This window comes from Tubulanus polymorphus, chromosome 3 (genome assembly GCF_964204645.1).
Source record: "Tubulanus polymorphus chromosome 3, tnTubPoly1.2, whole genome shotgun sequence".
NCBI classification, from domain to species: Eukaryota; Metazoa; Nemertea; class Palaeonemertea; order Tubulaniformes; family Tubulanidae; genus Tubulanus; species Tubulanus polymorphus.
Window position 1 is genome coordinate 2,285,465 of NC_134027.1, and position 27,226 is coordinate 2,312,690.

General features: G+C 37.1%; 2 protein-coding genes across 4 annotated transcripts; both read right to left on the reverse strand.

The window, feature by feature from the left end:
* On the reverse strand, positions 1–1,275 carry LOC141901142 (G-protein coupled receptor 61-like). Its single transcript, XM_074788241.1, has one exon. It carries the CDS (start codon positions 1,273–1,275, stop codon positions 1–3), a length of 1,275 nt encoding a protein of 424 aa, XP_074644342.1.
* A 7,092-nt stretch (positions 1,276–8,367) lies between these two features.
* On the reverse strand, positions 8,368–17,214 carry LOC141902480 (uncharacterized). Of its 3 annotated transcripts, none has more exons than XM_074790225.1 (6): positions 16,955–17,214; positions 13,106–13,259; positions 11,306–11,439; positions 10,865–11,003; positions 9,257–9,407; positions 8,368–8,937 (listed from the first exon to the last, which is right to left on the reverse strand). In XM_074790225.1, the coding sequence occupies exons 1-6, from the start codon at positions 17,040–17,042 to the stop codon at positions 8,776–8,778; spliced, it is 828 nt and encodes a 275-aa protein (XP_074646326.1). In that variant the 5' UTR covers positions 17,043–17,214; the 3' UTR covers positions 8,368–8,775. The 3 variants fall into 3 exon arrangements, with proteins under 3 accessions (XP_074646326.1, XP_074646325.1, XP_074646327.1); XM_074790224.1 differs by having other exon boundaries at positions 13,106–13,307; XM_074790226.1 differs by lacking the exon at positions 9,257–9,407 and having other exon boundaries at positions 13,106–13,307.
* Positions 17,215–27,226: the final 10,012 nt, after the last annotated feature.

A 27,226-nucleotide genomic window follows, 5' to 3' on the forward strand; every position in this document is an offset into this window, starting at 1 on the left:
TTAATGATCGGCGTTTCTAACTGGCGTCTCATGACATGAAATTCTACTGTTGTGGCTTTCCTCTTCGACCTGTTTCACTGTTATTCGCAATGTGTTTGTCACTGTATGAGTTATGTTCTGCGGATTATTGTTATTTTTGATTGTTGTTATAGCATGAGACGATGTGCGGCTCTCCCTTGTAAACGTCTGCGAATGTGGCGTCGATGATCCAGCCGCATTTCTCAAGAACTGATAGAAATCGACACTACTTTGTTCGAAAGCTTGTGATTCCTCTCTGGGCAACGAGCCGGTTTTAACGAACGACTTCACTTTATGGCAAATGTGGATAAGTTTTTCCCGTATCGCTACATTTTTAAGTCCATATACTAATGGATTTATGGCGAACGACATGAACGCTATCCACGTAAGAATCATTTCTACATATTTCGATGATACATTTATAGACGACGTTGCGAGCACAAGGTTCATAGTAAAGTACGGACCCCACAACAAGAAATATGCCCCTACAATCACAAATAACGTCACGATTGCACGTTGATGCGCAAAAAGTGAAGTATTTGCCATCGTTGTGACTGTTCTACTGGTTTCCACTAAATCACCGCTATTTTCCCCTTGGGATACCGTCTGCGAAATAGTGGGTATGGGATGAACTTGTGCGGCAGAGCGCCTCGCAATTCGATAGACCTGTAAATACATAACTAGGATGACAATCCCCGGTATGATGAACGTTAAAACAGTACATACGATAACGAATCCATCAACGTGTCCGGTGGATGTCCAATTGAATGTGCACTGATAGCGTTCTTTTCGGTACTCGTAAACATTCCACACAAACATCGGAAGACAACAAATTATTGATGACGTCACCCAGATTAGTATCACGATTATTGCTACTTTCTTCGGCGTCATCGCTACAGAATGGCGCATAGGTAATTTAATCGAGAAAAACCGTTCAATACTGATGATACACGTACTGAAAATAGATGCGGTAACCAGAAAGTTTATCAGAAAACCGGCAGCTTTACAGAAATCGTCGCTAAATGTCCATTTTCCGTGGTAGAATGTAGTTATCGATAGCGGCAAAACAGTTCCACCGGCGATGATATCAATAATACACAGGTTTAAAACGAACACATTGCTGAGGTTGTTCCGTAGTAACTCATTTCCAATAACAGTCGCGAAGACAGTGATATTTGTGAAAAATGTTGTAAAGTTTATGATTACAACAAAAACGAACAATACCCAGTCTTTACTGTATTCCAAATGGTCGTGCATATTGGTTCCTTTTATACTACTGTGGCAAACGGTGATGAAATTGTTGATGATAAATAAAACTGAAGTCATTCCATTCTGTCCACTGTGGCTGACCTGTTTGATCCCGATACTCACTCTTAGTCGCTAGTGTGAGAATTAAGTAGCAATTTACAAGAAATTATATTTCACCCGACGTTTATATATAAGACGGTTGTCTAGCGACCGATGATAAACAATTAAATATTTGAAGTGTGATGGATGGAGTTATGATAATGGGTTTCACGATATTGTAACTATTTTGGAACTATATGAAATTAGTTTATAACAAAATAGAATGATGGTGGTTTGGTGGTTACGATATTCAACATCGTAATTCGTACATTGATCACAATCATCTCCTTGGATACTTAACTGGTGATGCGTAACTGAAAGCATTTAATATATTGACTCTTTATCGTTGGAAGAAAAGTCATAGGTCTAATTATTTACAATTAGTTAGCAGCTCGACGATCAGCAGTGAGAGATGGACAGCAGATGTATAGAATTCTGAACATTGGAAATATTTCTTTCATAAGATTTATAAATATGTGTGGATGCAACTTTGTCCTGTAGTAGACAAGATTTCTTTAATCTATTCGAAATGCCTGTAGAGAAGTGTCAGATAATTTGTTTAGTTTGTGTTATGGGTAAGTAAGCTTTTCTCATTTTGTCAGTGTTGAAATATTTTTTTCTTGTTCGTTCAAATGAAATGAGCATAGGAATAATTTGAATTAGAATTGTTATTCACATAAATTCCAACTAATAAGACTAACACAATTATTTCTTACCAAAGATTGCTTTTGACTTCAGCAAAACATTGATAGAAATTGCCAGTTTCGGAGTAGGAATGATGCTCGATGTGTTTTTTCAGCAAAAATTTGCTTCGCTTTGGACGGTTACGCGATGCGACCATCAACTGCTTGTATCAGCACTCGTGGTCACAACAAGATATACAATACTTCACTGTTACAATCGTGTAAACAACTATGTGACGATGAAAAAGAATGCAACAGTTTCTACTTTTCGTCAAATCCTTTATTACTATCAAATTATCACGTTTGTCAGTTGTTACTCGGCAGTTTGTGTAGTTTCCCTCAGTTAAACCAACAATACAACGCCTACTACAAACTTGGTACGTATCTCTAAATACCGTCGAAAGATTGTGAAAATGATGACGCTATACCGAATACATCGTCCTAGCTATCTTTTCCAGATCGCAGAAATTATTTTCGGCTTGCAAACACGACTTGCCAATCAAATGCCAAAGCGTACGTTGAATATAATGTTGGCGAAGGTCCATTTGAGTGTAAACCTGCGAACACTTTAGTCTATACGACAGATTCTTATAAATGTACCAGTTTTAAAAATTGTTTTCCTGCTCAAGCCAAGCAAAATCATCACTTATACATCAAAATAGGTAATCGATATGATCGCAAAATAACAAACTAATTTCTACCCACCCGATTGTTTTATCACCTTATACAACTGTTTTAGATAATATCCGTTACAAAACTATGTACGGAGAATGCCAACGAAATGATTCAAATGAAGATATCATAACAATAATGGAGGACGTCGTTCTTTACAAACAAGAACCATTTTCTACACTAAGCTATGAATGTGAGACAGAAGAGAACTGTGTCGCTGTCGAAATAAGAGATGTTAATATTAAGGCTGATGGAGACTTAGAAGCAACCGGTGTTTTATTATCAAAAAAATGCGATATAATTAAGAAACCTGATTCTATTCCGTTCATTCGCATCCTTAAAAGTATGTAAAACAAATAATTATCGGGAGAAACCTTTTATTTAAACGATGTCTTTACGACGGAGAGCGTTGGTTTATGATTCTCTGTTTTTGTTAATCAAGGTACTGCCGCGCGTAACTACTTCCTAATGAAAAATCTTCACTGCGGAAACACTGTAAATAGAGGAAATAAATGGCCACTCGATTGTAAAAGAATTTGCGACGAAACCCCTGGATGTTTAGGTTTTAGGTCTAATTATAACAAGAAAACGATGAGCCATTCATGCAGCCTGTTACATATTGATGATAGCGATTCGTGTAACTATCAAACTTGGGCAAACGGTGGATTTATGATCAAAGGTAGTAACAGAAATGAAAGATTTGGTCGGTCCGTATGTCTTTCTATGAACAGATTTAGCTTAAACTTATTTCTATCAAATAGGTCAACCACGATTCCAACTTGTTTTTGGTGCTTGTAATGGAATCTTTAAGACTCAGACAGAAAATATGAAAGAATGTTCGGAATCTTGTCAAAATGATGAAGACTGTCAATCGTTTACGTATGAATCGATAGAAAATTGCACGATGTGGATGAACTTGTCCGACTGTCAGGAAAAGCAAAACACTACGTCACTATTTTATGTCAAAGCGTGTATGTTAACTTCATTTTACCAATCAGAACACGACAAATTTCGGTATACATTTTAACCTGTTATATATGTTTCAGTGACGAGTGATTTGTGGGAGTATTCAATACACAGTTTCCACGTTGATATCGTAACAGCTGATGTCATATCGGTTAATGTTAGCAATGTTACTGAATGTGCCACAGAATGTGATAATACAGTTCGTTGCGAAGGCTTCATATTTTCGTTCAGGCAAAGGCAATGCAAGCTCGCATATTCTGACCAGAGACAATTAACTGGAAAATTCATATTTCGAATGAATAGCTTTTATTACATTAAAGGTATGATTTGAGGCTATATTCGATATATATGATTCGAGGTCTATACCCGTGAAATTTTGATAACTTGGTGGTAATTAATGGAGTTTCATGTTTTAGATGCAAAAAACTTTTTTCGAGTGAGCAGAACTTCTTGCAGCCAGAACTCCTTCGACGGAGGTGAAATACTCAACTTGCAGTCATGTTCCGAGCAGTGCAAAAAGTCCAAAAAGTGTCAAGTCTTTCGCCAAATAGAAGGAATCTGTCATATGTACGAAACATGTGAGCCCACTGCAGGGGAAGGAGATCTATATTTTAAAATAGGTAGCTAATTATCTTCAATTAACTTTTCTGACGAGATGAAAATTTAATGATCGAATTTATCATAAATGCGCATACAAATGAATTCAACAGAAAACCAATTATGTATAGTTTTTTGTATTGTTTGGTTCTTGTTGCTTAGCGAATAGAAATTCATGAATATAAAGTAATGATTCAATTTCTATATCGTATTTTCTTTATGATAACATAATAAGGCGACTTCCACGGCTTTACTCGAATCGAATTGCCGCTAATTGGTGGTGAAAATAATGAAACGTCGATGTGCAGCGCTATTACAAACGCGACTACCTACAATATTACTGAATTGATAGAAGAATGCAGCTCAAATGTGGATTGTGAAGGAGTCTGGTTCACTAGAGATCTCAGCAGTCAAATAAGAACCGCACAGAGTAGCTGCTTCTCACCGCCGGCCACAGAGCGAGGATTCCTGTTCGAAAAATTAGGTTAATATATCAAACGGAGATTTAGTTGGCAAAGGCGGTCTTAATAACTAGGCCTTTATGACGCTTTCATCCACCAGCTATTGATTTAGAATTATGGAAGCGTATAATCGTATAATGATATTAATTCATTTATCAATATATAAAACATGGACCTCTAACAAAATTGGATTGATTGGTGAAACTGTATCTCATCATATTGATGATGATGGTTTTTATTGCAATCTATAGATTACATTGTTCGGAACGGCGGTTATACGTTATTTGAAAATGCGATACTAGAAAAACAAGGCAGAAAAGGCATCATTTCAAGTTTCAAATCAGATCTATCTGAATGTCACACAGTTTGTAACTCCAACTCGTCCTGTAAAACATTCGCCTTTGATCCGCCATCACAGAGCTGTTCATTGATCGACAAGTTTGTAATTTCGCCGGCATATTATAGAGTGAAATCATCAAGAAAAGACGTGATTTTTACTCGCTGTAAGTATCATATTTATTTCATACTTTCGAGAAATATAACAAATTGAAGTGAAATGTGTCCACTTCATGCTTTAACATTGATTATGTTAAAATCTCTTTCTAAATTGCTCCATTATCCTGTAATGTTTTTATCTCTATGTTTCTCATTTGTCTTAAGTGAACTGTCTATCCAATAATGTATCTGTTTTACATTAAGTTATTTTGAAGTTTGAATTTGTTCTCGACTCAATCCACACAGTGAAGAGTTAGGGGGATTTGACTCCGAAAATGAACTTATACTAACTCTGAGATAACTCTTACCCACAGCTGTGGAACTGAATATACTGCTTGACAAAATGTAAATTGTTAAACATATGATTGTTTTTATTGCAAGATGTGAAGGGATATGTTCTAAGGACAAACTACGATTGTGGTGGCGATTCTAAGAAGAGAGTTACTAGTATTCAGGAATGTTCTACGCGCTGTGATCAGTCTGAATTATGTTCTACATTCGATTGGCAAAACTCATCCGAGTGCGCTATCAACCCCTTCGAAAATGCGACTTGCAACATCATGAAATATTCGTACTCATACTGGAAACAAAAGAGTAAGTATAGTAAAACTTCATCGACTAGATTTGGTTGCGGTTGGTGATGTATGCTGCCTGCAGCTCATGCTGAGGGACTTTCATGAATTTCAGATATCAATGGTTTTATAATCAGACAAAAACCGTTTAAAGCGGATTCGCTGATGAAACAACGAGCAAGTAATTCATCAAAGATCGAGATGTTGAAACAATCCGATGTCGATTCTGGAAAGGCTCGTTGTGATGAGAAATTCCATAACGAATCGGAGTCATGTGTAGGGTTTGCTGCTGTGGTACGTGGTTCTGGTGTCGACGTAATTCTCGGCGGAGACGTTGCTGAAAACGACTGGTTAATTAAAGTGGAAAACCTGCGAGGACAGCGAAATGAAACGACGTATGGAATTGTGTACTACGAAAACATCGGTAGGACAATTCTATGCACTAGAATATTCCCTTAGTTATTACTTTAATTTCGATCGCTCGGATACAAAATTATTAATCTTATCCTATTCCCTCTAATTTCAAATTTCTATTCTAATTCGTTATAAAATATTATCAGATATTAATGGTAAATCAAATACTTTATCTATGACGTTATTTGTTTTTTATTAGAATTACAACACTACATAAGAATAAACAATGTATTAGAAACGTGTGAATCACAAGTGAATGAAATACCGATCGCGTATTCCGATCAATCGCTGATAGATTGTCAACAGCTGGCGCAGATTTCCCATTCGCGAGGATTTATATTCGATTCAAAGACGCAGAAGTGTGAGTTTTTCTACCGTTACGATATTCGATCAACGACTTGTCGCGAAGCATCAATTTTTTCATATACCCGCGGTAGGTTACAAGGTTATGTAGGTTCGAATTCGATCAGGTTTTGAATAAAGAATCAAATCATAGTTCAAATAATATGAAAATATTCTTAGATACAATACGAAATGTTCTTTTTCAAAATACTACCAAAAAAAAATTATTCCTTACTTTTGAAATTGTTGCCGTGTCCTATTTTAAGATACACCAACTCACGGCGTGCGAATTGGATCATGTTTAACCGACAACGACAGGTTATCTGTCGAGTACGAAAAAATGTCTTTGACAAAATGTGCCCAGAAGGCTTTAAACAGCGAAGCAAATTTTGAGTATAGTTTTCAACAAGGATGTTTACTTCAAGTCTCTAAAGAATGTTCAACCACGGATGGCAGTTCACAGCAACTTACGTATGATCTACTTCGTGAGTTCGTGCATAATTGATATCCTCGTGTTTTTGTTGTTCGCTCCATGTTCGTGAAGGTTTCACCGAATCAAATTCCAGATCAAGACGGATTCGTGCTTAGAAAGGGGTACTGCTGTCTACCACGTGATATTTCCACCATCAGAAACAGAAATGAAAACTGCTTGCAAGTGGGCTGTGCATACGGGTATGGAATGAGAATTGACTATGCGGCAGGCACGCTGAGTACTTGGGATTACGCAGAATCCAACAAGTGCTTTAAAGCGCTACCGATGTCAGACTGTCATTCTTACAATATGATCGGTACGTGTTGTCAGTGGTGACTGGTGTCTTACCTCGTAAATGAGAAATTGTTTATGTAAGGATAAGATGTCTAACAACATTTATTTTTTAGCTGTAGATGGTTATGATTTTTTTGCCGAAAGCGGTTGCCGAAAATATGCAATACTCGATAAGGAGATCCCGTACGGACCGAGCTCCTGTGCTGAGAAGTGTAACGACAACTCCAGATGCACTGCGTTTGTCGTGCGATATTCAAGTGGTGAAATCTTCTGCGAATTGTTTAAAACCTGTAAATTTACATCTGATAAAGTAGAAATGTCATACGTCTATACTTTAAGTAAGTAACCCTAGACCCCCTGCTGATAATCTGTAGAGCAACATCTGATATATCTTCGGTAGAGACCTGAGATTCATGTAACATTTAAGCTTATTTCCAAATTAGTAAGCAATATTCAACAAGACGAACATTTGCGGGAACAAATCTTATGTAATTATGTTAAGATTTATAGATATACAGATACCGATAAGTTATCCATTTTGGTCACTTGTAATCTACCTGATGAGGGGTATCTTTCCCGAAAACGTTCTTCTTAATTGCTATTGCTTAGACTTTTGGAAATGAGATTCATTGTGTTGACGCTCTTATAGATTTTATCTATCAAATATGTACTCATTTCTAACGTAAGTGGTTCGAAAAGAATTTTCCTCATTTTTCACATGCACATAATTCGTATGCAACAAGGTAAGAACAAGTGTTTAAAACATTGACATTTTCCAGGATATATTTAAATGATTTTGTATTTTTCCTAAAATTCGAAGGTGTTTATCGGACAATGATTTTCATTTCAAGGTAAGAGTTAGTAGTGAGTGTGACGTCTATGAATACGACAAACACCAATCACGAAATGACGTATGTTATGAAACAATTTAATATCTTCGGGAGCAACAATGGTTTTTTTTTCATTCGCGAAAAATTCAAGGAAAGATTTACATGAAGATTCATCATTGTTCAATTCTTTTATTGCGTCTTCCTTTTTTAAGAAATACACAAACAGACAACATTCAAATATAATGTACGGTAGTATATAAACACATTTTATTCTATATACAGCGTGTCGTACAAATCATTCAATCTAACACAAAAAGAAATATTTCAAATTGCAATAATTAGATTTTCCAAAATCACGGATGCACTTAAAATTACTATATTTACGTTCCATGGTAACGTAGTAAACATTGTACCGACGGCGTTCGATTTACGTCAATCCGCCCTGACGTCATTCGTAGAGTTCCTCGACCTCAAGTATTATCACTTCACACATAAGCATTACGTAAGTTCAATGTATTTACACCAATTAATCATTAATCAAATTATCTACATATATACATATATTAGTAATAAGCAGATTTATTGTGTCCTATTGTAGCCATAGTTATTGGTTCATAATATCACGTGCAATCTATAAAAAGTCACTACCAGAAAACCGGCAAAGGGATATAACGTTAGTGCTATCCTTGTCGAAATGGCAGAATTAATAGAATATTTCGAATTGTTTGGCTTGTTATAGGCTCTTTTTGTCGGTGATGTGAGTACCCTCGGCTTCTGAAAGAAAAAAACAAATATTCGTTCGTAGTAAGATAGCCACACTTAATCGTGTAGAAGAGATAACACCAGCCATATACAAATTCAACAAGAGATTAAAAATAAGATTAATCCATCAAAATTATTCTAGCTATCAAATCAGTCCGAAATGTCGTATCTTTCAACTTAAGATTCTAACTAAAACTAATTCTAACTATCTGATGAATAGATTTTGTTTTCAATCTTTCAGATTTATATAGAGCGTGGGATTCAATTCTATTGGGCTGATTAATGATTATATATGACTGCGCGATCCGACAGTCGTTTCTATAGCGCTTACCAGTGGTCGCGGAGTTGTTATTTTTAGTGACAAACAGGCGTGTGATATTTTAACTGCGGGCATTACCAGATCACTGACCAGTTTCGTGGCTTCGTGTCCGCACGTTTTTCTTATATTTTCTTTCAAACATGAAACTAATACATCGTAATTTCTGCAAAGAAATAATGAGTGACATTTGTGATCGTCTATAACGGTTAACGAAGGGTTTCACTCAACACGCTGTAAATCAATTAGAGATTCAAGAAATCCTACAAATTTAACGAGGTTTTATTTACTAAGGTTTCCTTTAATTAGAATTACGATGCATCATACAGCTGAGAGTACACGTAATATGTACATGAATCACTGCATGTGCTACGAATTTCCTCGGGTTAGAAGTCACTTATCAACGCCCCGAATACACATAGGATCGGGATAGAGCCTTCATTGAATAGATGCATAATCGCTACCGACAAGGGGTAGTCGAAAATAGTTGTAAGTTGGCACTGCAAGCGGGTAAGCCGTCGGTAAAATGGTGAACACGCCGCATCAGGTGCTGAAAGCATCCGAAAGCTGCAGATTCACAAGAGAACATCTCATTTATAACTGATATCTTATTATTAACCGAGTGATACAGACAGTTAAATAGCGGCCGCGAGTTAGGATAATTGCTTCTTGGCAGCGGTTAAGTAAACTTGTTTCGAGTTCAGAACAAACAGGTAAACTAAAAAAACAAGCGCGCTCGCTCGTGTACATGTGTTTCGCCGTCAACAAAACGGTGCTAGTTCGTAAATCCGAACCGATGAAATTTAAACAGAACATTTTATCAGACTTATCAGGTGAAGATAAAGGTAAACGGAAAGCGGTAGGCGACGGAAAATGACTCAGGATTCATTGTGCGAGAGTTGAAAAGTTTTAAATATTTCTTGACCAATTTTGGAAGTCATGACTCACATTACAAGTTTCAGAAAAATGATTCAGATTCTTGCAACGTTCGCATTGCAGAGAATCGTATGATTTTTCATGGTAAATTTTACGAAGAAATTTCATCTATAAAGAAGGTTATCGCACACTTCATACAGAGCTTCTTCCAACAGAAAATCCATTAGTGTGATTATATAATGATTTATTAACGATATTTATAGATGAAAGTGCCCGTAGATTAATGCCGAGAATGAACAGCTCCGGTAAATTTAGACCGAAAAATCCATTAACGTTGATAGCTCGAGCCAGATCGCTGCAGTGACTAGACACTGCGAATTTCTGTCACTGGCTGTGACTTTTCAGTTGCGAGGGCTCAATAACAAACAACCGTTATAAGGAAATCGTTTTGGGAAATTAATATAAAATCTCACTCTAGGAATAAAAAGAATCCGAAATATTTCTTTGAGCTAATAATTTATTCGGCGTTTCGACAATCAGCCATCTTCAGGAATACACATAGCAATATTCATGAAGATGGCTAAAGTCGAAACATCATGAAAACATCTGGGATTCTTTTTATTCTCAATGTATGATTTTACTCTATTTTCAACACAACAGCGTTTCCTCAATGGCTAGCTCTGGGAAGCTGTAAATTGATTATTCTTTTTAATACACATCAATCGTCACATTATGGATAATACGTACCTGCAAACGTTTTTCAATGCTTTGTTTCGTCCATCGACCGCTTCCACCCAATTAGAATCAGATTTTACCCTAAAATCGCTGTAACACTGACTCGAAATTGTGCTAGTTCTGATGTAACAGTTCTGCTGTAACGCGTATACTGTAAAGATAGAATAAAAACCTGCATTGAACTACACAAATATTCAATGTTTATCTTAATCATTTTAGAGCCTTTAATTTTCCATCATAGAATTTCATGCAACTTGTACCACAACATTTAGATCTGTTGACTTGTTAATCTATATTTGAATGTGCGACAAAATTCATATTTGATTCACGTCAAATCATTGCATTGCAATATCATATACATGTTATATAGATACGACATGCTGCACATTATCTAGAAGTGATGACGCCGAGGGGATCATATGCGCTGAATTCAGCGAAGGAATTGTCACTTACAATCGAATAAATCTCTCCTGCTACATAACTCATCCAATATCAGCATATGATCGGTTTCAGCGTTGATCTGTTTCGTAGCTCTTGGACATTCAATTCTTAAACGTGTCAGACACATCGTAGCCGGTCTGTATGTACTGAAGAATATATCATTCACGAATATCAAAATCTTAATCATCAGATAAAAACTGAAATATCGTTCCCTTATCCGACGTTAACATGATAGATAAACCTCTCAAAGGATTATCTTGATAATATCACAAGAATAAAACATGTCGTATCAATTCCATGGTAACATATCGAATAACAATACCATATATACATATATATTTGTTAGCTTGAAATTTACTGTTTTTCTTATCATCAGAAGCTCATCGGTTATTCGAACGACATTTTTTCTTCTCCCAGAAGAGGGTTCGAATTGCAGCAAAATGAGATAGGTTGTGAATTATTGAACAAACTCCGAATGGCTGTTTCCGCTATTCGTAGATCGACCGAATGCGAGTGCAGGAGGACGTGTTTTTTCACAATCTTGTAATTGATGAAACGACAGTCGTTCAATAATTCAATGTAAGACAATGCGTGTTAGGCGCCATGTCTTAAAGTGCTCGAGGATACCATTTCAATCCTGTCATACTTTATCTTGTAGTTCTTGTCAACTTAACTCGAAATTCGAATACTAGTACTTTTCATACAGACATGCATGATTTGGAATATTTGACAGATATACCCAATAAGAATTCTCTATTTGAGGGTTATTCATATGAAATTGGTTTTTCAATAAGTAATTTTGAAATATTTCTGCTTGGACTTTAAAATCATTCGCTATTCCAAATCCGCAGATAAACCTGTCTACGAAATGGGCTGCTATTTTATTAGTTACCGCGAGGGTTTTGTAAATATTGCATTTTGCCTGCTTCATTACGATTAGAGTGTTCGTCTCTCGGCATTCTCGGACCACGGGGTTTGTAATAGAATTCTTATCGTAAATAAAAATCTATTCCACGATTTATGAAAATGTCGCGTCGCGTCAAGAACTGAGAAGGTGCATTCAGATAGAACACAGGTTTTTCGTCACTATTGATGAATTACTGGAGTTCGTGGTGTTGCATAAATTTTCCTTCGCTAAAACGAAAACGATTTGAAATGTATATCTAGCCATCGGTAAGCTGTTGAGGAGCGCTTTATGATTCACGAACGTGGAAGAATCGGATCGGTCGAATCTGGAGAGAGTATTCAGATATCGCCGTTTCAACTGGCCAATGTGTGCAGATAATTAAGAAAGATAACAACGCTTCTAACCCCTGTGTACTGCATGAATTACATAAATAGAATATGAGGAATTATTGCTAATTATCAACCGATCAAACCTATTCATTTGATGAGGTTAATGATGAATTTGAGCGACGATTGGTAACGCGGTAATTTCCATTGGCGTCAAGAAAATGTCATATAAATGCTGTTGATCCTACAGCGGAACTGTGTCTATTCCTATAGCAAAATAGCGCGATAAATTAGTCATTTATGGCCTTTTAACGGCTTTTGAAATGCAACAAGTTTCCAGAGGGAACTGTGTGACTTTCTAAACAACAAACACCAGGCAAACAACAAATGTCTCGTGAATTACGTTTAAATTGGATGATGCCGGCAGTCAAAAATAGACCTGTGAAATATTTCATATTCAACCCTTAGATTATCGTTTATTGACAAACTGTGCTTTTGACTTGAAATATCAGCAATAAAAGAGACACGTTTTAAAGGGAGACAACGTGATCGATGTCGACGATGTCTAGAATTACTTACGCGCATAAATAACGGAGGACTTCGACATCAACCCCGGTGAATAAACGAGTCGGTTGCTCTGTTATCACACGACTGAACGTATTGTACTGCGTTAAACACGTGCTAACTTCCATCGAAATGTTTGCCGGACACAGGCCAGTGACCTTTGCCACTCCTAGAAAACAACAAATTGGTGTAAGATGCACGTTTGGGTGTGGTTTTTCTAAAAAACAAAAAAACAAATCTACAAGAATGTCTTCATCATTTTATGTCGTTCGCAATCCGGCTCCGATGGAAACTATACTCCATCCATCTTATCCATTGCTCACATCGTGTACTTACAAGTGCCATCGAAACCTGATTTCACGCAAACGATTATCCAGGCAACTTTTCATTTTTTATCATAAAGTATGAAACGATCACTTCAAACTGGTAACGGCGTGGATAGATAAATAATCTCGAGCATTTTTATTCATATATACGGGTTACGAGTGAAGCGATCCAATAACGATATTTTGATTTTATCGTTAGTACAAAATTACTGCAAGTCGGTTGAGCTGAAGGAAAACTGAAGTATCAATCCTGGTAGTCTATACAGATTTCCTTATCATGCGATACGATCGAATAAGTTACCAGTCCATATCGACTGTATTAGAACAATTTTTTCAAAGAGGAAGAGATTTAATGTAAAGTGAGCATTTTTGTTTATTTTGTGACTGGAAATCGTGTGTTATGCAATACAGGTCGGGGTATATTAACGTTAAACACACGTAGCTCGTTTAAGCGACACATAAATCGTTTAAAACAAGCCGATCATGTCGATTTTACCGCATCGAAAATGATTGATGGTGTCGCCAGTCTGGAACCGCGTGGAAAAAGTCGCAGTCGCGGTATTGAGAATAAGCAAATATTAGCCAATTCTTACATCATCATCGCTGGCATATGGCGTTGATTTAAGAACTCCCATCGACTTCATCATTTAAAACTCACGAAAACCGGTGAATTTTAAGGGAGTACATGGGTGTAGTATAAGATGATATGTAGAAACTTGTAAGTTACACTTTTACTGATAGACACTGCAGCGTACATCGCTTAGGAAACACGTAACTAGGCGTTATCTCGATAGTTTACACGGATTCACCATCAGAATCATATCTCTTACCAGCTAATTTATGATACCCGTGTAGTTAAATTCGCAATATCACTGGCGATGCAACTCGCCACAAGCATTTTGAAAACCCAGTATGTTAGAATTGCCTATAACTGCTGTCACTGAAGAATATTTATCTCGGGGGTGGATTTAGGGGGCAGGGAGCCCACCTATCTTTGCCAAGATAATTTTTTCACAGATTGGCAAAAGAACCTAGAAAATATCAACAGCTGAAAATATACCATCAAACCATGGACTCTAAAACTCTATTCGTCCTTGATTAAACCAGTCGGAATCATTTTGCAAGTCATTTCTGTGAACAGCTGACTTGAAGTCCTGTCCAGAATGAAGCCTGGATCATTTTGATTTAAAATCACTCTGGATACTCGGAAAATGGTACATTTTCAAAATTATTTTGTATTGAACTTGATTGGAAAAGACGAATTCACTGAAACAGGTGTCTAAATCATATATACACTCATACATATTCTACTAAAATGGCAGAAATGGCAGTACGAATCTAAACATTATTAATCTAAACATTATTGGAATGTAGAAACCGTTAAACCGGTGCGGAACGAGTTTCTTTAACAGAATATACGCGGTTAGCTATTGTTCTGATATTACAATCTTATCATCAGTGCCATCTTTCTGCCGCGGGGAGTCCTTTCAAAACTTAAAGTTCACGTCGACTATTTTCCCTAAGCTTTTGAAAGAATTTTCAACGTTCTGGGTTAAAAGTTTCCTCGCATAATATGATATCCATTGCCGACTTGGTCGGTTTGGCTTCTTATACTTCTCGGGCCTTAAGAATATATCCGATGAAAGCCGACTGACGAATGTATTGCCAACATTTTGCCATATGAAATACACTACGCATTGAAAAGACCAATTCGGGACGTTTTGTTTAGTCTCTGAAAGGAGCTGCAATTTGTAACCCGATAGTTTTAAATGGATGAAGCCAAATAGATTTGGTGGAATCTATTCGACAAATCACAACAAAAGCAATGATATTCTTCGATTCATTGAGAAGGCGAGTGCCAATGCTTCAACTTTTTAATTAATGCTTGATTTCAAATATTGGACATCAGCAGAATCAATGAAATGTCAATTTGTCCACAGAGAAAATATTTCACCCTTACGACATACTTCCTCAAAATATTTTGTCAATAGGTTCTTATTGTTGTAAGATTGTTTTGACTGATTTTCCACAACCATAGACCCTACCGTTATATATGACTGGGTCACAAGGACTGTGTGGCGTTGAGGTAAAGATTATAGCCCGTCTAAAGCCGCTACCCTATAATTTTCTTAAAGAACTGTCGTCAATTCATCTTCAGTTAGCTTTTGTTAGATTAACAACCATGTACGCGCATAGTAGAGCCGAATACCCGGCATATAGCTGCTAACAACTTGATATATTTAGATTTTTAAGAAAGGCAGTTACTTAAAATTCATTCTTCGTCGATAGTTTTTCCTGAGTATTGTGCGGGTTGGAAAATATATAAAAAGCGTATCTAACTTAACTTGCAGACGATGCATTATTTACCAAGGCGATAAAAGGCAGCGAATGAACATTGAATGATAATTTTTAACGCATTGTTAAATAATTATGGTCCTCGATAAATACCCCGGGGCGATCGAACGGGTCCAATACTCGTGACATACGGAGACGATCTGTTAAAAATAAGGTTTTTTTTCCGCACGTATTTAATGGTCGGATGAAATTTCGACTGCTTTCGTATTACAGCTAACAACGACCAATGCATAATTGTATATATATACACATCAGATTTATGACATCGGGGACCTGAGAGTGGTAACGATGAAGGACACTTTACCCCCGTACAGAGTCCAGACATGCAATTTACTACCACTCATAAATTGATGTACCTCCAGTTTATACGAGACATTTATATCAATCTATATTTGCGCTGATGTCTGTGGCCACTAGACATTAAACTGTTTGTACGTCTATTAAGAACGATTAGATCCGATATTGTTTGGAATTTACCTCCTGTTCAACTGCGAAAAAAACCGGCTACGATGATGGGCAAATGATAATTGTTTTGACATCGACGCCAAACGCGCTCATTTCCTAGAATAACACAAATGTTCATTATGTTACGAAACGTCAGATATACCAGTCGTGTATATGTCTACGATATATTTATGGGCATATTTGCGAGGGTATCTGTATAAATACACCCTGTACCACACAAAAACGAAAAGCAAAGTTAAATGCTTCGACGGGAAGGAAAAGCTGATTGGGACATTTCGAGTAATTTTCTTAAGGATATCTAATTCCTTCCTATCAGGGAATAAAGATGCGACTGAATTGCGAGAAAATACCAAAGCGCTTTGGGAGAAGTATTGGCGTCAGTAGTCTGGGAGGCGACTATCAGATATTAGCTCTTCACTGAATCTCTTGGTATTCTTGAGATGAATTGATAAAATGCCGCCAAATTATTAGAATAACTGCACAAATCGAGTAAACACATCATAACGCTGAGTAGGACCTATATCACGAATCAGTGAAATCTGTACATGTGAATATAGACATAGAAGACGAAAAAATGAAAATCAGAAGACTTAAGAAATATTTTCCGCTCAAGAAGCGAATGTAACTTTGTAAAGAAATCTAAGTTATAACTGATCACGAGTTATAACCTTCAAAGCTTCATTATAGAAATCATTCTAGTTTATTGAAATTGTAATACCTGTTAGGATTAACAATGTCCATATCTTAAATAAATTTCCAATCTCCATCGTTAATCCTGTTTTAATAATCCATGTCGGTTGTTTCATTCTTGTGTCGGAGGCGCGAAGAGCGCGAGGTTCATGTTTATTCCGCCGTGTTGCACAGAATAGTAAATTTTACAACGGGTCGACTGTTCTTCGGAAGCTCGCCGAGTTGTCAGCGGCTTTCATCGTAAACGAAGGGGCGGACTCCAGTTCACTGGCACGTAATGATCCACCGCACCAGCGATCTCTACTAGTATAATTGCTCTTACATGGATGTAACGAGACAAAGGCCTATTAATTGCATAAAAGAGAACTGAATGAAATATACATATTCATTTCAGATTTTATTTCACTATATGTAGACAAATAAGCAAAATGAAAAACGACATAATTTACACCCAGTTAATGAAATGAGTTAACAGTTTTGTGAAATCTTCAACATAGTTCGGACTGACACAGGTGGATCTAGCAGGCATCCATTACATCAATCAGTGTTTAAAAGATAGAATTGACAAACGTTAAAATGATATAAATTAATATAGGTTGATTACTCGAATAAATAATCACATTAACCGCTTATATAGAGTTACGTTCGAGTGATTTATAGATATCAATTTTCCGTCCACCACAAAAAAATTAATTACCACCACCGCCATCTAGTAGCAAGTATTCAATATCAACTTGTAACATCTTGAACAAACACATATACCAAAACACGACGGGCGCCGCATACTAGAATAGACGGCAACTGATTCTATCAGTACCGTATCCCCGTATATTCATGACGCCAGATGCATAAGTTATGAAATTTTGTTATTTTTGAGATAAAAATCCTGTCGCTGAACATTTTATAAAAGATTTGGTAAACAATAAAAGTAAAATAAAGTAAAGGAATTTCGAGCAGTTATTGACCATCCAATCGGTCCCGCAGCTTAAGTTTACAATCAGGGACACAAGTAAGCAGGACACGGATGCCCGATGCATTTTGTTCGTTCTCGACTCAATGGAGATTATCTCACTTTCAACCGTTTCGATAAGTTCCAGGCGTGCTTCAAGACATTTACAAATTTTCACACAAATTGTTGCTTCGCTCAAAATACAAGTACCGCGCGTAACATTCTAATTGATATTTGACTAACATGTATTTTTGCGGTATTTCCACGAATGCAAAATTTCATCGTCGATTTTGAGAATCTCTGTCACATGACCCGCATGGCAAGATCGCTGTACAAACGGAAATACACCCTGTAGATCGGCGCATTTTACTGAAACGACGCGTTTCATTTCCCAGGTTGTATGAGATACGTTATGGGTAACACACATTGTGTTAACATCACCATACGCCGTTTCCATAACTTTCTCTTTGTTTTTCGGTGCTGGTAACCATAAACCCATAAATGGCACCTTCGATAACGGAAAAATATCATCGCGCCTGTGATTGAACGGACTTCTAAAAATGCTGTCGTATAATCTCCCATCCGCCTCCAAATACGGATAGACGTCAATAAAAGGCCACGATTTATTCTTGTATGAGATTTTCCACGGCCTTTTCTTCGGCATTTTGATTTTTAGTTTCGTCACCAGCGCGTCATTCCTCTCAAACAAGTCTCTTATGATCCGAAAAGTGGCCATCGGTGACAAAACATCGAAATCATCGTCCCAAGGTACAGGTCCGTGGTGTCGATAGGCACCGATCACTGAGCCGGCATTCAGAAAAAATGTAGCGTTGATTTTATCCATTATTTGAGTGAATAATCTAATGAGGTTTTTGTACTTCTTCCACACGCGTGGAGTCAACTCATGTTCCGTAAAACTCTTCACAGTTAAAGTATGTTGTTGATTCGTTTTGATCCAATTATTCCTCACGCGATCAATAACCTTATAGTACATGAAAGTATTGAAGTCAGAACAGCATTCGATTTGTCGAATTGGTCGCGAAGTGTTCAGAAATTCTCGGCGCAATTTCTTCTCAGATCTATAAACTGTAGTCCCGGTAATCGTGTGATCTGAATTGTTGAGAAATCCTCGACGGAATGGTATATTCTGATGTTTGTAAAGTGATGTAACAAAAACTTCCCAATAACGGATATAAGCTACGAATAGAACAGTTACCAAAATACAAATAAAATATGCGTAATTTGCGTTTCCGGCGATCATCATGCTTACTAAACAGAGACTTCAGAGAAAATATGTTCAATATGTCACTTTCATTATACAACCGTGCAGTACGAATAGTTACGACGACTGGACAAGGGTAACATTTACACAATATTACATGGAGGATGGTCACCATATCAGCTGTAGTTGCCCAACAGCTGTAATTCTGTTATGCGTTATGGTCATCGAAGCAAGTACCGCCCACAGTGCCACGCTGCACTGCGTATTCGTCCTTGGTATCAGCGTGGTGAACTTTCATTCAGCAAGTGAATTTTCAGGCGTAAACCCCCTTTCTCGGGTTTTTCCCTTGAGAAAATAGAAATTCAGAAAATTCCCAGGGGGTTTTCAATTCCGCTTTAGCGTACAGAAAGGTTTTATGGAAAATCTTATATTTGCAACGAAATTATCGGGTGAAAGTGGTGTCTTACATTTTCCGGATAGGATATCAAGGGGCTAAAGCCCCTAAAATTTTAATACTGCATGATATCATTGTAAACATAAGTTAATGGGTAAACAGTTTTGTGAAATATTCAACATGGTTCGGACAGATTCAGCGGTCATCCATAACATCAATCAGTGTTTAAAAGATAGAATTGTCAAAAAGGCTAAATTGGTATAGGTTAAATACTTGTGATAACAGAGTCTTTTCTGGCTCAGATGTAATGAAATATCTACAACCATTATTGCAGTATGATGTTGATAGATGTTTTTAACCGAATGTTCAGATGAGAGAGAGAGAAAAAATGAGTACATGTGCTTATATCGCCACCTGGCCAGTCCGGTACTGATAAAAAGTCTTTAATACCCAGAATAACCCTTTAGAAATATAAAATGAATACACGTAGAGCGTTTCATAAAACTGGACCCTCGGAGAATGTTCCATAACTCCGGTTGAAGGTCGGTGTTGGAAGCTGGTTATTTATGAAATTGCAGAGGGGGTTGGGAAGCTATCTGCAGAAAATGATCGGTGTGTGATAAACCAGTAAGAAGAAACATAGCTTGACTAAACACACTTACTAATTCCTAATTGCGCCTAACTGACCACAAGTGGATTGAAAGTAAAATCAACTGGATTCAGGCCTAATTAATTCATTGCGCATTTTGCATTATGAACTTAAAGAACACAAGAGATCATAAGAAGACAGTTCACTGTTTCGAGTCCATATGACTAAGTTAATGATGCCCCTCTGCAACCTCAATGAAACTTGTCTTCATATATTGACTGCCACTGACGTTTTGGGCCATTTCTGGTTTTTTAATGCTCTGTTAACAACAGCCAAGCATGAATATTATCAATTATAAAGTAATTAAGTTATTTTAGATATATTCAAGTTATTAGAACTAATGACTAAAATCAATAACATCTTATTCCAATCCTCTGAATCACTCGGATAGATATAATAATCACATTAACCACTTATATAGAGTCGCGTCCGAGTGATTTTATTAATTTTCCGTCCACCGCAAAAATGTCACATGTGCCAAAAATTCAATATCAACATGTAACATCTTGAACAAACAACGTTTATACCAAACACAACGGGCGCCGCTTACGAGATAGATGACAACTGGTTCTAAATAAGCCGCTATATCCCGGTATATTCATGACGCCAAATGATGAAATTTTGATATTTTTCAGATATAGATCCTGTAGATGAAAGTTTAGCGTAAGACTTTTTTTTAAATTTCCAAACAAATTTTTGCTTCGTTGCGCATGATGTCCTAATTGATATTTGACTAACATGTATTTTTGCGGTATTTCCACATGTGCAAAATTTCATCGTCGATTTTGAGAATCTCTGTCACATGACCCGCGTGGCATGATCGCTGTACAAACGGAAATACACCCTGTAGATCGGCACATTTTACTGAAACGACGGGATTCATTTCCCAGGTTGTATGAGATACGTTATGGGTAACACACATAGTATTAACATCGCCGAACGCCGTTTCCATAACTTTCTCTTTGTTTTTCGGTGCTGGTAACCATAAACCCATAAATGGCACCTTCGATAACGGAAAAATGTCATCGCGCCAGTGATTGAACGGACTTTTAAAGATGCTTTCGTATACTCGACCATCCGCTTCCAAATATGGATAGACGTCAATAAAAGGCCACGATTTATTCTTGTATGAAATTTTCCACGGCCTTTTTTCGGGCATTTTAATTTTCAGTCCCGCCACCAGCGTGTCATTCCTCTCAAACAAGTCTCTAATGATCGGAAAAGTAGCCATCGGTGACAAAATATCGAAATCATCGTCCCAAGGTACAGGTCCGTGGTGTCGATAGGCACCGATCACTGAGCCAGCAGCCAGGAAAAATGTAGCGTTGATTTTACCCATTATTTTAGCGAATAATCTAATGAGGTTTTTGTACTCCTCCCTCACGCGTGGAGTCAACTCATGATTCGTAAAACTCTTCACGGTTAAAGTATGTTGTTGATTCGTTTTGATCCAATTATTCCTCACGCGATCAATAACCTTATCATACATGAAAGTATTGAAGTCAGAACAGCATTCGATTTGTCGAATTGGTCGCGAAGTGTTCAGAAATTCTCGGTGCAATTTCGTCTCAGATATATAAACTGTAGTCCCGGCAATCGTGTGACTAAAATTGTTGAGAAATCCTCGACGGAATGGTATATTCTGATGTTTGTAAAGTGATGTAACAAAAACTTCCCAATAACGGATATAAGCTACGAATAGAACAGTTAACAAAATACTAATAAGATATGCGTAATTTGCGTTTCCGGCGATCATCATGCTTAGTAAACAGAGACTTCAGAGAAAATATGTTCAATATGTCGCTGTCACTTTCATTACAACCGTGCAGTACGAATAGTTGCGGGACGGTTAAGGGCGAAGCTTTTTTATATGGAATATAATTGGCGAATACAAGAAAATTGTAACTTTTGTTGGCCACCGTTGACAGCTGTGATTCTATTGTGCATAACGTTTATAAAACAATGCGACTCGGCGCATGCGTACTGCGCATCGGCCTTGATATCAGCTTGGTAAACTTCTGTCAAGCAAGTAAATCTTCACACATACGTCCATTCTCTGAATTTTTCATCTGAAGTACAATTGAGTGTATTCAGTTTCCTTGAAAAGAAAGGGAAATAGAAATTCAGAAAAATTCCAAAAAGTAAGAGATCCAAGAGTGTTTTTAATTCCACTTTTGCGTACAAAAGGTCTGATGGCAAATTTCTATATTTACAACCAATTTATTGGGGGAAAGTTGATTCTTACATTTTTCGTTTTGGGAATTAATTCAAAATGAAAAACGATATAATTGTAAACATGCGTTAATGGTAAACAATTTCTGGAAATCTTCATATGATATATAATGTGATAACATTATCTTTAATTTCCTTTTCAATTTCGATTACATATATGAAAATCATTATTGATACACTGGTATACATGAAGATAAATACAGATATATATGAATGAATATTGATATAAATCACGAAGTGGATACATTTCATAATGTATATAGCTGATCAATCGAAGAAGTTAGGACAGTAAAAAGCCGAGGCTTGTATGAAAGTGGCCCCTACGTTTTCATAGCCGTACAATTTAATCACCAACAATTCTCAATTAATGTTTATTGTCTTTTAAATCAATATTACATGACCATAAGTGACAACACGATCACATTTTCACAACGCGGTCTCTCGTATGTATAATTCATGTATGAATATAGGCCTGAAATTCGAATCCAAATCAAAGTTTGATAAGCATATAGTCCATTTTTTCTATTAAGTTGAAAGTTAACTCATTTTTTTGCTGTACATAATTTTTAGGAATTTCGATTAGTTATCGGCATGCATGCAATAAGTCCCGCAGCTAAAGTTACGATCTGGGACACTGCATAAGTTAGCCGGACACGGATCTCCGATGCATTTTGTTCGTTCTCGGCTCAATGTTGCTCATCTCAATGTTCAACCGTTTCGATAAGTTTAAGACATTTTTCAAATTTCCAAACAAATTTTCGCTTCGCTCGAAATACTGTGCGTAATATCCTAATTGATATTTGACTAACATGTATTTTTGCGGTATTTCCACGAGTGCAAAATTTCATCGTCGATTTTGAGAATCTCTGTCACATGACCCGCGTTGCAGGATCGCTGTACAAACGGAAATACACCCTGTAGATCGGCACATTTTAATGAAACGACGGGAATCATTTCCCACGATGAGTGAGATACGTTAGGGGTAACACACATAGTGTTAACATCGCCGAACGCCGTTTCCATAACTTTCTCTTTGTTTTTCGGTGCTGGTAACCATAAACCCATAAATGGCACCTTCGATAACGGAAAAATGTCATCGCGCCAGTGATTGAATGGACTTGTAAAAGTGCTGTCGTATAATCTCCCATCCACCTCCAAATACGGATAGACGTCAATAAAAGGCCACGATTTTTTCATCTTCTTGTATGAAATTTTCCACGGCCTTTTTTCGCGCATTTTGATTTTTAGTTTCGCCACCAGCGTGTCATTCCTCTCAAACAAGTCTCTAATGATCGGAAAAGTGGCCACCGGTGACAAAACATCGAAATCATCGTCCCAAGGTACAAGTCCGTGGTGACGATAGGCTCCGATTAATGAGCCGGCATCCAGAAAATATGTAACGTTGCTTTTATCCATTATTTGAGAGAATAATCTAATGAGGTTTTTGTACTCCTCCCTAAAGGGTGGAGTCAACTCATAATGCCTTATTAAACTCTTTAGATTTAAAGTAGGCTGTTGATTAATTTTGATCCAATTATTCCTCACGCGATCAATAACCTTATCATACATGATAGTATTGTAGTCAGAACAGCATTCGATTTGTCGAATTGGTCGCGAAGTGTTCAGAAATTCTCGGCGCTTTTTCTCAGATTTATAAACTGTAGTCCCGGTAATCGTGTGATCTGAATTGTTGAGAAATCCTCGACGGAATGGTATATTCTGATGTTTGTAAACCGATGTTACAAAAACTTCCCAATATCGGATATAAGCTACGAATAGAACAATTAACAAAATGCACATAAAATATGCGTAATTTGCGTTTCCGGCGATCATCGCGCTTACTAAACAGAGACTTCCGAGGATTTATGTTCAATATGTCGCTGTCACTTTCACCATACAACCGAATAGTTGCGGGACAGGCAAGGGTGAAGTTTTTTATATAGAATAATAATACATGCAATAACTTTTGTTGGCCACCGTTGACAGCTGTGATTCTATTGTGCATAACGTTAATAAAACAATGTGACCCAGTGCACGCGCACTGCGCATCGGCCTCTGAATTTATCATCTTAGTACAATTGAGTTAATTCGGTTTCCCTAAAAAAGGAAAATAGTCATTCAGAAGATCCTAATAGTAAGAGAGCCCAAGGTTTTTAATTCCACTTTGATTACAAAAGGTTTGACGGCAAATTTCTATATTTGCAACCAATCTATTGGGTGAAAGTGCTTTCTTACATTTTCGTTTTGGGAATGAAGGATTAAGAGGCCAGGGCCCCTCAAAATGAAAAACGACATAATTGTTAACATACGTTAATGGTAAACAATTTTCTGAAATCTTCATATCATATACAATGTCATATCATTATCTTTATGTTCCTTTTCAATTTCAGTTACATATATGAAAATCATTATTGATACACTGGTATACATGAAGATAAATACAGATATATATGAATGAATATTGACATAAATCACGAAGTGGATACATTTCATAATGTATATAGCTGATCAATTGAAGAAGTTAGGACAGTAAAAAGCCGAGGCTTGTATGAAAGTGGCCCCTACGTTTTCATAGCCGTACAATTTAATCACCAACACGATCACGCTACATTTCCACAACGCAGTCTCTCGTACGTATAATTCATGTATGAATATAGGCCTGAAATTCGAATCCAAATCATAGTTTGATAAGCATATAGTTCATTACTTCTATTAAGTTGAAAGCAAACTCATTATTTTGTTGTACATAATTTTTAGGAATTTCGATTAGTTATCGTCATCCAATAAGCCCCTCAGCTAAAGTTACGATCTGGGACACTGCATAAGTTAGCCGGACACGGATCTCCGATGCATTTTGTTCGTTCTCGGCTCAATGTTGCTTATCTCAATGTTCAACCGTTTCGATAAGTTTCAGGCGTGCTTTAAGACATTTTTCAGATCTCCAAACAAATTTTTGCTTCGCTCGAAATACAGGGACTGTGCGTAATATCCTAATTGATATTTGACTAACATGTATTTTTGCCGTATTTCCACGAGTGCAAAATTTCATCGTCGATTTTGAGAATCTCTGTCACATGACCCACGTGGCAGGATCGCTGTACAAACGGAAATACACCCTGTAGATCGGCGCATTTTACTGAAACGACGCGTTTCATTTTCCAGTTTGAGTGTGATACGTTGCGGGTAACACACATTGCGTTAACATCGCCGAATGCTGTTTCCATAACTTTCTCTTTCCATATCTTTCGCTTTTGTACTCCTCCCTCACGCGTGGAGTCAACTCATGATTCGTAAAACTCTTCACAGTTAAAGTATGTTGTTGATTCGTTTTGATCCAATTATTCCTCACGCGACCAATAACCTTATAATACATGAAAGTATTGAACTCAGAACAGCATTCGATTTGTCGAATTGGTCGCGAAGTGTTCAGAAATTCTCGGCGCAATTTCTTCTCAGATCTATAAACTGTAGTCCCGGTAATCGTGTGATCTAAATTGTTGAGAAATCCTCGACGGAATGGTATATTCTGATTTTTGTAAAGCGATGTAACAAAAACCTCCCAATAACGGATATACGCTACGAATAGAACAGTTAACAAAATACTAATAAGATATGCGTAATTTGCGTTTCCAGCGATCATCATGTTTGCTAAACAGAGATTTATTCAGAGATTGTTCAATACGTCTCTGTCAATTTCATCACAACCCTGCAGTTGCGACGGCTGTGGGTTATGAGAGTTTTATGGGTGTTATGGGCAAATGCGATAAAAATCATAGCAGTTGTTGCCCAGCGTTGACAGCTGTGATTCTGAAGTATGCATACGTTTTACGGCGACTGAATTTTCAAATCTTGCGTCAATTCTCTGAGTTTTTTATCCGAATTACAATTAAGTTACATACATAATTCCTACATCTTCTGGTGCCACGGAGTATGCTATATTTTTCTATCGCAAGCAAAAATACCAAAAAGAAATGAAATTATTGTTTTAGTGCAAAAGGGTAAGCCTAAAAATAAACATTAATTTGTCCATCAGAACTATTCCGTTATAGTTCTATTTGTCCATCTGTAGACTGGTTACCGGTCAACCTTCAACCATAGAACTCAAATCAATTTTGATTTGAGTCTTTGCTTCGCTACTGCGAATTATCATAGAATTCAAATCAAATTTGATTAAAATGCGAATGCAAGTGTGCAGAATTGGACAGGCAACCAGTCTATTTGAATATGAATAGCGGATATCATTATAGACTGGTCGCCTGTCCAATTCTGCATCACCCGCATTCGCAGTCACAGGGCCAAATTCGGTTTTCGTGAGGAGAAAATCCCACAATGATAATAAAAAGTCCGAAAATGAAACTTCGAGATAGTGGTTTATTTCAACGTTTCGACTATATCCTAATAGTCATCTTCAGGAATAAGATTATAAGACATAAGGAATAATAAGGCACATAAGGAATAAGACATTATTCCTGAAGATGACTATTAGGATATAGTCGAAACGTTGAAATAAACTACTATCTCGAAGTTTCATTTTCGGACTTTTTATTATCATTGTGGGATTCTCTCCTCATCGCGTCAACACGGATATAGTGTTCTACCAATCGTGATCGGTTTTCGTATCTAGTCGACTAGTGGTCGGATCGAACTAATTAACCGAATGCGCTTGATTTTCGAACTATTTCCGGAAAATAGTTCCGACTAATGGACATTCGGTTTCGTTCAGTTCGACTATAGTCGACCAACTCATTCCTTATTCTCACATGACCGGACCTGGGTGAAGATAACGAGAAAAACCGGATCCGGAATATGAAGTGACGCCATCCAGTTCAGCGGCGAACACTGACACTAACCCGG